The 11681-nt window shown below is 48.1% G+C and overlaps 1 protein-coding gene across 1 annotated transcript; it reads right to left on the minus strand.

The window, feature by feature from the left end:
* Nucleotides 1–9422: 9422 nt before the first annotated feature.
* On the minus strand, nucleotides 9423–10895 carry LOC138367488 (uncharacterized). The gene has a single exon (XM_069329158.1). The coding sequence runs from the start codon at nucleotides 10893–10895 to the stop codon at nucleotides 9423–9425; it is 1473 nt and encodes a 490-aa protein (XP_069185259.1).
* Nucleotides 10896–11681: the final 786 nt, after the last annotated feature.

Below are 11681 nucleotides of genomic sequence, written 5' to 3' on the forward strand. Positions count from 1 at the left end.
AGTGACAGGATGAACAACCCAGCGGGTTTTCTTCCTATTGGGGAGTGTTGTACATTCTGCTATGGCGGTATGTTCACTCACAAGATGAGTGGCGCTGCCCAATAAACTCGCCCCTCGGGGCAAAATTAAAAAAATTAGTCTGCCAACCAGGATGATTCCGGAATCTCGTAACACCCAGTAAGGAAAGGAAGAACCGAACTCAAGAGGCAGGATCCATTATCAAGGCATAATTTGGGTCGTACAGGAGGTGAGCCTGCTTGATCGGGTTCTGGGAGTTCTTCTACTCCCCAAGCCCGGCCTGAGGCCAGGCTTGACTTATGAGAGTTTGGTCCACTAGGCTGTTGCTTGCAGCGGCCCGCAGGCCCACTTTATAGGTGGCCGGTTACAGAATGCCCGGTTAGACCGGCACTCCTTGGAGAAAACTATCTAGTTTTCTCTTGAAGATGTCCACGGTTGTTCCGGCAATATTTGTTATGCTCGCTGGGAGGATGTTGAACAACCGTGGACCTCTGATGTTTATTCAGTTCTCTCTGATTGTGCCTATGGCACCCCTGCTCTTCACTGGTTCTATTCTTCATTTTCTTCATATTCAGCATTTTCAGCCACAATGGCTTTCCGTACCTCATGGGGCAGGATGTGAGAGGCCAAAAACCTCCTGAAAGAAGGGATCGAAGTACCCAAAGGAACCCGGAACCGAACCCAGGGAAGGGTTGACACCATATCAAACTCGTTCAGGGTGGGATAAGAAAACCACACCCCCCTGCAACAACAAGCCCCATTCAGAGGATACTAAAACCCATGCGGGGTCAAACGGGGACATGAGCCCTCCCCCAAGTCAGCCCCTCCACAGCCCTGGGAACCTCCACACCAGGACCCGGGGCTGAGCCATCCTCCTAACCCTCTGCCTCAAAAGAAAAGGCAGAGACTGCCAGGAAAGCTGGAACGAAGGGGGCCCACTGGTCAGACCCAGAAGCACTGGCAGGGGAATGGGCTCGAATGCCTGTGTCGCCACACCGGATGAGGCATCCCCCAAAATTGCCCGAGTCTCACCACCAACTAAACCCCTGCTCCGACTCCGAAACCCTCAAACTATTTGGAGCTTAAAGCAGGGGGGAAGGAGGGGAAGGGGGAAGAACAGCAGCAGGGGAAGAACAAGGGAGCGTGGATGAAACCAAAGTCGAGGCAACTAACACCCCCAAGCCTGGGTCCTTATAACCAAAATGGGGCATCCTCGGGGCATCTGGGTGAGCAACCACCCTAGTGCGTTGCAGCAACTTAAAACATACATGCAACATTGAAGCTGCCTGCACCCAAACATCAAGATGAGTGGACTAGGTGAACTGGAGTACAAGTAAGAAATACCACTCACAGGACTCCGGGTTGAAGGTGTCACCGACCCAACAGGCAGCATAACGGGGGTGGAACAGGTGATTGTCACCCTGAGACAAGGAGACAGAGACATCCTTCGGACCACTGAGCCCCAGTGGGGGTTTCCAGGGCCCTTATACGCTCTGCAAAGAGAAGCCCAGACAAGGTACTGCTAACCGGCGTCCCAAACTACTAAGCAAACTACTAATTGCTGAACCCCTGTGACATGTACACACATGGGAACCTAGAGTGCTTTCCCAGTGAATGGCAGTTACGACATGCTTTAAATGTAAAGTGCTCGTAGGCCATTGCAACCTGCGCCACTGTGAGGGAGCCAGGTTCTGGCTCATGGTTCCCGGTAGGCATAGGGACTCCTGGTTGATACGTGACTGATGACCCCAAACTAATACAGTATAGCACATATCAGTTCGGATAGTTTCAGGGAGCCGATGGGGCTCCCCACAGAAATGACTCTTGAGTCCAGGAAGGATGGTTATTAGACGACGATCATAGCAATGAAAACTACACTGTTACTTTCACTTCGACTCGCGAGATGGGCAACTAAGCTCATGAGCTGTCCCTCTCTGGATGATTTGCTACTCCCTGTTGGGCCATGGCTGCTCTACTAACCCTTGACAATAAGACTCTACAGTGTCCTTTGACCATTCTGACAATCAGTTCACATTGTGGTTTAGTGGTTGGGGATAGGAAGCCTGTTGATCTTTATGTCCCTACTAGGTCAATTACTGACCCTCCCCAGGATACAAGCCATAATCGTTATTTAACTCCTGGCTACCTATTTACTGCTAGAAACATGCCAAACAGCCTGTAATAATATTCTTTATAGATAACTGCTAACTTATGAATGGTGAATGGCTGCAGATTCATACTTTTGGGAAATTAATGATACAATTCCTTGTATTCAATATTTAATAAGGCAAAGCAATATTTTGAGATATCTAAATTAGCACTAAAGACCTAAGTAATTCAGTGCCTTATCAAGAGAAAAGTAAAAAGACACATCTATTAAATAAACTATACCGATACACCTTTATTTCTTTGGTATGCTAAACACTTAGTTTAAATACATATATGATCTCAATTTCTCAGAAATCATAAACCCCGAACCATTACTTTACATTCATTGTTGATGCATGTGGTATTTAGTGAACCAATGACTCAAGCTCCTCTTATGATTTCTTCCAAAAATATATTTGGGGAAGTCAGACTATAAACTTAACATTAGTAATACAACAGAACTCGGTTACATCTAAGAACAATAAGCTCTTAATAACCAATCTACTTTACAGTAATTCTAATTAAAAGCTGTGTAATACGTAAGTTGTCCATCCCTCCCACAAAGAAGTATGAAATACTTTCTAAGACCTTGGCTAAACAAACAGTATGTCAGCTGGTAATTTAGGTACCTGTATTGCTAAGTGAAATGAGTTATGATATGGCACTTCAGATCACTATACAGGAAACCTACCTCATAACTCACCAGGTTGATGAAAGTTGCAATGTGGATCATACTCTCGATCCCGTCATACCCTTAGCTAAATTAATGCATGGAGCATTAGGGTTATAGACCATAAAAATTGAAACACCAGTTTATATTTAATCTTCAAAATAAAAGCAGCACTATTTAGGGAAATACATCATAAGAGACTGAGGATAATCAGGCTGCGAGCAGCTGCGTCCAACAGCCTGGTTGACCAGTCCAGCAACGAGGAGGCCTGGTCAAGGACCGGGCCGTGGGGACGCTAAGCCCCGAAACCATCTCAAGGTAACCTCAAGGTGGTTACTAGGGTTAAAGGTGTCTTGAAGTTAATAACTAGTAATCAATAAAGGGACTGAAATAACTCTTTATTTCCATGCAATTTTAATATAATTAAATAAAGGATAACAATAAGCATGAATATTTTTGTTTAAAGACAAAATTTTAATTATATAATAATGACATTCTCAGCAATATAGTACTGGATACTGGAGTATAAAATGCATTCTACTTCAAGAATTTATCTGGCTTTAATAATAATTCCAGTTTAATCACTTTGGGCCAGGGTTCATCAAGCATTTATGTGTCCACTTAAGCCTGTACATCTTTCCTCCATCATGGCAGCTTAGTCTGTATTTATCAGTTTATGAGCTTGGAAATGCTTCAAGGTCACTGTCAACACAAGGGTTATTATTGCTATCAAGAACCTTGTAATGCTTCAGAGCTCATAAACTGTTAAATAAACATAGTACAATTGAAGTCGCCATGATTGAGGAGTGATGAACAGGTCTTGTTAGTGGACATTAAGTGCCTGATGAATCTTGGCCCCAAGCTTTGACATGAAGATGAATGACGTAGTTCTTAACTTATACCACCATTAGAGGTTTCACAAGAAGTTAGGTTTTCTTTCCAAATGTGACTCCAAATGCAAACTTGTTTTTGTTACCTCTCTTTGAATATCCACAGGTTCTAAATGTGTGGGCATTCCACATCTGAATGTCCACACGTGCTAAAGTTGTCCGTTTCATCTATCTGAATGAGTACAATATGGACTAAAGACAATTTCACTGCACAGTCATGCATTCATCTAGCTGATAATTAATGCTGTTCTTGGTTTCATAAATACCACCATCTCATTTAAGAGAAATAACACACAGACCCTTAACTTATTTTAATGGATCATACTCACAATACTATTTCTAATAATTCAACAAATCAGTATGTAATTATAATTTGGAGCAATATGTCTTTTGATGATGCTATTATCGCCTTCTGATACTCTAAGCATACAACTTTGAAATAATCAAAGATCTAAACATAAACATATTAGCAAATGGCCAGCACAGAAATTATTGTTAAAGACAAATTAATAATAACAAATATTAAGCGTGTAAATATACAGAAGGTTCATATATTAGACTGAAGTGAATAATTATCAAAATAAGGCACCAAGCTGAGATTATGTAACACCATCATTGTCGCTGGATAATCAAAAGGTGCTAAGTATCACTGAGAATGTCAATATGAGAACAAAAGCACATAAGGCAAGTGATATCAAAGGTATCTGATATAAAAATCAGCATTGAATGTAATGAATTGACATTTTCTGGATGAGACACGGAGGCTCCCCGGAACTATACCGGGCTGATGTGTATATATTAGACCATGGAAACAGTCAATAGATGGAGTTCTTAGCCTACCAGGGACCATGAGCCAGAACCTGGCCCCCTTAGAGAGTCCCGAGGAACAATGTCCTATAGACACCCCCATGTAGTTGGAAGCAGTCCATGTTTGCCACCAACCAGGTCAGGCACCCAGAAAGGTAGGGATCCCAAGACAAACTACAGCTGGTTAAAAATTGCAAACCGAAAGCTGAACGAGCAAGCAGAACTCCCCAATCAGAAAATAAGCATGACGTTACCACAGCCACCGCGCTGCTTTCTGTGCAACTCCCCCCTCTCCCTGGGAAGGGGAAGGGACAGGTCCCAAACCTCAGTTCAGAGACTGAATATAAAAAACATGAAAAAGTGCCAACTGGAGGGAGGGAGGGTTGCCAGGGAGCTTCCAGGTCTCACCCATAAAATGGTGTTTTATTGCATTCAATGCTGGTTTCTATGGAGAACCCCTTCGGTTCTCTGGAGGTACCTAACCAAAAATGAGGTCCACCTCCTGGTGTTCATACATCCAGCAGGGCTAATTGAACGAGTCGGCATCGACCGTCCATTCCATGGAAAGGGAAATGAACAGGGACAGGCCGTCTGCCAGAACGTTAGATACCCTTTGAACGTGAACCGCCAGGAGAGCCAAAACCCCTGAGAACTCAGCAGACAAGTTACCCAAAGAGACCAGCACCAAAGAGCCAAAGACAACATCGAGCCTCCTTGGTTCAGGCAATGAACTACCGGGAAGCAGTCCAAATGGAGCCGAATCGTTGAACTGCAAACGAACCGAACCCGAATACCACATCGTCGCAAACTCCCGCACCGTGCTCTAAGTTCGACAGAAGGAAGGACCCCACCGCCCCTGGCTGGACTGGTTAGCAGTGGTCACAAAACCACATCCTAGAGACGATGTGTCTGTGAACACATCGAGCAAGGGCTCGGGTAGGTGTCATGGCACTGAACTCCAAAAAATCAGATGAGGAAGCCTGCGATGCAGCAGCCAACGCAAGGCCCCCTGGGGTCCGAACCCAGTGATCGTGATAGTGGCAGAAGGGATGTCCCCGAAGGATCCCGAACAGCCGTTGAAGCTAGATCCAACCTGACAGGTAGACCAGCATGGTGAAGTTCAGACTCCTGCACAGCTGCTCCAACAACCGACAAGTGACCCAGGTGCCCTCCAAAAACAGATGAAGGCGGGACTGCAGCCACTGTAACTGCTGCCAGAGGGAGAGGCAAGGAAGATGTCCAAGAGTCCCACACAATGCCCAGCCAAGTCCGAACCTGAGAGGGAACCAAATGGCACTTCCTCCAGTTCATTAAGAACCCGAACCCAGCGAGCAGTTACGAGGACCAGCTGGAAGCCTAGACCAGCCAGTTGTCGAGGTAAGCCAGTACCCAAACCCCCTAACAGATGCAAATGGGTTACCACAACCCGGGTAAGGCGTGTGAAAACATGAGATGTCAGATTCAAGCCGAATGGAAGGCAACGAAAACTAAGTCTATTGTCCCATGACAAAAACCGAGCCAGTCCCTGAACCCTAAATGAATCGTGACGTGCCAATACACGTCCCGGAGGTCCAGAGACACGATCCAAGTGCCCGGCTCCAAAAGCAGCAGGACCTGGAATAGTAGTCATCCGAAAGGAGAGGCAAAAGACCCAGGGGTTCAGACGGGACAAGTCCAGAATGAACCTCAGGTCCACACAGTCCCGTTTCGGAACTGAAAAGAGGCAGCGAAACCTACCTGACGGACTCATTCTTTTCGACCACACCCATGTGTACCCACTCCAGGATGACCCAACAAAGCACAGGGAAAGAGGTCAGCCTTGCCAGCCCCGAACCCCCTGAAGGAGGCGGAAGCCACCCAATGCCACCGCAGGTTGAAGGAAACCTAAAACGCCCACGAATCATAGTACCAGGCGTAATCCTCCACCCCATCACCCTGACAACGTGGCGAACTGCAAAGGGGCTGACAACCCTTATAGGAACCCAACCGACGCTCTGAGCCAACCAGATATCGATAACATGGCAGGAGGGGTAGGGCCCCGAATCTGGCACCATTGGCTTACAACGACCAAAGGAACCTCAAGCCCTGGCATACCCTTCTGGCCAGGACCACCACGGCGCCCCCGGAAAACCAACAAGACCAACATAGGCCAACAACTAGACGAAGCCGTCTGCAGAAAATGCACCATTGTAGACTCTGCAAACAGCAACAGACAAAAAAGGGACAGAAATCTAAGAGCCAGGGCCCAAGCAGATTCCAAAGAATGGACGACCACTGCCTGTCGGCATGCGAGGCGAGAAGCAAAGAACAGAGACACCGCTTCCTTCAGAATCGACGCAAACACCCAAGCTGCCGAGGTAAGCACACCAGACACTAGCCTGGAACCCAACTCCTCCACATCCTCCTTGAGCCAGTCTGAAGACAACTCCAGCAGGGAAAAGAAGTGCAAGATTGAAGTCAAATGCCCACGGGCGCGCAAATCCTCAGCCACCAGGGACGCAGAAGGGAAGGGAACCTGCACGTGAAGCTGCACCTGGACAACATCACGAGGAAGGACGAGAGTGAACAAGCATGCATTGAGGTATTCCAACTCGCCCCCCCCCCCTGGTAAACCTGAACGATCGTAGTCAACTACCACCCCTTCAGCGTGCGAGGTCTGACAAAACACATGCCATGTCCCCAGCAAAAAGAAAGGGCAGTTTGCTAGGAAGACTGGCTTCCAGCCAGGAAGACTATGGCACCTCATAATGCACCCAGTAAGGAAAAGAGGAGACAAACTCAAAAGAAAAAGGATCCATTATTGAGATGTAATCTGGGTCATCGCAGGAGGTAAGCCGCAAGGGTTTCCCACACCTCCCTCGGCAGGATGCGGGAAAGCCAAAAACCTTCAGGAGGAGGAAACCGAGGAACCCAAGGGAAACCCCTCCCACTGTAACAAGCCCCACGCTGAGGGTGCCAACACCCATGTGGGGTCAAACAGAGACCAAGCCTCCCCCCAGCTCAACTCCTCCCCAGCCCCGGGATCATCCATGGCAGGACCCGGGGCCGAGCGGTCCTCCAAACCACCTGCCTCTGGAGAAAAGGCAGAGTCCACCGGAAAAGCAGGGAAGAAGGGGGCCTGCTGGCATGACCCGAAAGCTTCGGCAGGAGGAACAGACTCGAATGCCTCCACCACCAATCCGGAAGGGGCTGTCCCCGAAGCCGCCAGAGTCTCAGCACCAAGAAAGCCCTGCCCTGACTCCGAAACCCTCATATGCTTGGGAGCCGGGAGCAGGTGGGGAAGTGGAAAGGATGAACCACAGCAGGAAAAGGACAATAGGGCATGGACGAAACCAAAGTCCAGGCGATTAACACCCCCAAGTCCGAGTCCCTATAACCAAATGGGGCATCTGGAAAGGCAACCAACCTTGCACGTTGCAGCAACCTAAACCTCGCATGCAATGCTGAAGCTGCCTGCACCCAAATATCAACATCAGTAGACTGGGTGAATTGGAGTACAAGCAGGGAACACCACTTGCAGGACTCTGGGTTAAAAGTGTCATTGACCCAACAGGCAGCATGGCAGAGGCAAAGATGGTGAGTGTAACCCTGAGACATGGGGGGACAGAGCAACCTTCAAACTCGCACGAAGCAAGATGGGACTCAAAGGACATATCCATTGAACCGATGACCCCCATTGAGGGTTTCCATGGGGACCTTAGGCTGACTGCTAAGGGAAGCCCAGGTATCGGTACTGCTATTATGGAACCAGTTATCCCAGAACTACCAAACAAAATGCTGAACCTGTGATGTGTGCAATCACAGGGACCTAGCGGAGGGAGACCAAAATAATACAAGTGGTCCAACAGCCAGACCAGGCAGACCCCCACCAGGCAAAACAAAAGAAAATAAACACCCTGCAAAGCACAATGTCTCCAGGAGGAACAGAACCGACCACTATGCATATTATAAGACAGCTGCACAGTACCTTGCGCCCCTGCCAGTGACGAATCTATCTCCTACCCAAGGCCAAACGGGTAGGAAAATATCCCAACTGACCCCAGAGGCGGGCAATCATCAAGCAGCAATAGAACCCTGCGGAGGTAGCCCCCAGTAGCTCCCGAACAGTTTGTGGAAGGAAACCCCAAACTGCAAGGGCAGTACTTATAGAGCACCTAGAGAAGGGAACTGTAGGCACATGCAGCCCCAGTACTTCTGGGGTTGCATACCCCAGAAGTACGCAGCACACCACCACCACAGGCACAGCAGTGCTCAAGGATTAGAGCCAGCATCGATCGACAGCCACCCAACACAAGAGCCTCAGAATTGAGGTTAGGTAGCCAGCGTGTGAGGTCTGGGACCCCCCCTCCAGGTGTGGGGGGGGGGGGAGTTGCACAGACAGCGGCACGGCGGCTGTGGTAACATCATACTTGTTTGCTAGTTTTCTGATTGTGGAGTTCTGCTTGCTCGTTCTGCTTTCGGTTTGCAATTTTTAACCAGCTGTAGTTTATTTTGGGAGTCCTACCTTTCTGAATGCCTGACCTGGTAGATGGCAGACATAGACTGCTTCCAACTACATAGGGGCCATTGCCATACAAGTCATTGCTCCTCATGCCTCTCTGAGGGGGGCCAGGTTCTGGCTTGTGGTTCCCGGTAGGCTTAGAGCTCCATCGATTGACTGTAGCCACGGTCTAATATATACAGATCAGCCCATATAGGTCATGGGGAGCCGAAAAGGCTCTCAACAAAATGGGTATCAGTGTGGGGAAAAATTACCACGAGAAACATTTGGAAAGCAAGACACACAAACATCCATATTAGATCAAAATATAATAATATTGTATAAAAAATAAACATACGAGAGAAATATAGCTAGCTGATTTGTTCCTGACAAAAGCAGATTGATCATATTACCTCAAGAGCTTGGCTAACTGGCCACTCAGGAGTTTGGCAAACTGGCCGCTCAAGAGCTTGGCTAACTGGCCACTCAAGAGCTTGGCTACCTGGCCGCTCAAGAGCTTGACTAACTGGCCACTCAAGAGCTTGGCTAACTGGCCGCTCAAGAGCTTGGCTAACTGGCCGCTCAAGAGCTTGGCTAACTGGCCACTCAAGAGCTTGGCTAACTGGCCGCTCAAGAGCTTGGCTAACTGGCCGCTCAAGAGCTTGGCTAACTGGCCACTCAAGAGCTTGGCTAACTGGCCACTCAAGAGCTTGGCTAACTGGCCGCTCAAGAGCTTGGCTAACTGGCCGCTGAAGAGCTTGGCTAACTGGCCGCTGAAGAGCTTGGCTAACTGGCCACTCAAGAGCTTGGCTAACTGGCCGCTCAAGAGCTTGGCTAACTGGCCGCTCAAGAGCTTGGCTAACTGGCCGCTCAAGAGCTTGGCTAACTGGCCGCTCAAGAGCTTGGCTAACTGGCCGCTCAAGAGCTTGGCTAACTGGCCGCTCAAGAGCTTGGCTAACTGGCCACTCAAGAGCTTGGCTAACTGGCCGCTCAAGAGCTTGACTAACTGGCCACTCAAGAGCTTGGCTAACTTGCCGCTCAAGAGCTTGAGAAACTGGCCACTCAAGAGCTTGGCTAACTGGCCACTCAAGAGCTTGGCTAACTGGCCGCTTAAGAGCTTGAGAAACTGGCCACTCAAGAGCTTGGCTAACTGGCCACTCAAGAGCTTGGCTAACTGGCCGCTCAAGAGCTTGAGAAACTGGCCACTCAAGAGCTTGGCTAACTGGCCGCTCAAGAGCTTGGGAAACTGGCCACTCAAGAGCTCGGCAAACTGGCCGCTCAAGAGCTTGGCTAACTGGCCGCTCAAGAGCTTGGCAAACTGACCACTCAAGAGCTTGGCTAACTGGCCGCTCAAGAGCTTGGGAAACTGGCCACTCAAGAGCTTGGGAAACTGGCCGCTCAAGAGCTTGGCAAACTGGCCACTCAAGAGCTTGGCAAACTGGCCACTCAAGAGCTTGGCTAACTGGCCGCTCAAGAGCTTGGGAAACTGGCCACTCAAGAGCTTGGCAAGCTGGCCACTCAAGAGCTTGGGAAACTGGCCACTCAAGAGCTTGGCAAGCTGGCCACTCAAGAGCTTGGCTAACTGACCGCTCAAGAGCTTGGGAAACTGGCCACTCAAGAGCTTGGCAAACTGGCTGCTCAAGAGCTTGGCTAACTGACCGCTCAAGAGCTTGGGAAACTGGCCACTCAAGAGCTTGGCAAACTGGCTGCTCAAGAGCTTGGGAAACTGGCCACTCAAGAGCTTGGGAAACTGGCCACTCAAGAGCTTGGGAAACTGGCCGCTCAAGAGCTTGGGAAACTGGCCGCTCAAGAGCTTGGGAAATTGGCCGCTCAAGAGCTTGGCAAACTGGCCACTCAAGTGCATCTCCAAGTCAACCCACATGTCAGTCACAAAACAAGACTTAAGAGGTTAATTCCTCTATCTTCCTAACCCTTTATACTTTGATTTATTTTGACTATAGTATCGTAAATTCCTGTAGTTACATAATTTTTACTGGTCAAAATGGTAAAATTAACTTTACCATTGAATTATAAAAACACTGCAACTACTCCCTATACAGCTAAATTAAGTTATACAAATTCTTATGGGATATTCACAACAAAATATGATGAACAGTTAAAAAACAACACATTGAGAGCAATTTAAAAAGGCAAGATTTTTTTTTACATTAATAGGGGTCACATTACTACATGGGAGTATTTTAACACAGGCTTCCAGACTGACAACATCTTAGGCAACATACAAGGATGGTAATGTTAGTGTGACAATAATGGCAACAGGTTAAAATAAAAATTAAATCATAATATTTTTTTAAACATCATGTTCCAACAGCATAAAGTTCTCAGCCTGATGGTCGTCAGTTTTCACTATGAAATATAATGATGAGCTTTCCTCAGTCCAAGACATGATGACTGGAACCTTCCTCAGCCCAAGACAATGACCAATGACTGGGGTCTTCACCAGAGCCCAAGATAATGACTGGAGTCTTCACCAGAGCCCAAGATAATGACTGGGTCTTCACCAGAGCCCAAGACAATGACTGGAGCCTTCACCAGAGCCCAAGATAATGACTGGAGTCTTCATCAGAGCCCAAGAGAATGACTTGAGTCTTCATCAGAGCCCAAGACAATGACTGGAGTCTTCATCGGAGCCCAAGATAATGGCTGG

This window comes from Procambarus clarkii, chromosome 22 (assembly GCF_040958095.1).
Source record: "Procambarus clarkii isolate CNS0578487 chromosome 22, FALCON_Pclarkii_2.0, whole genome shotgun sequence".
In the NCBI taxonomy this organism is placed as follows: Eukaryota; Metazoa; Arthropoda; class Malacostraca; order Decapoda; family Cambaridae; genus Procambarus; species Procambarus clarkii.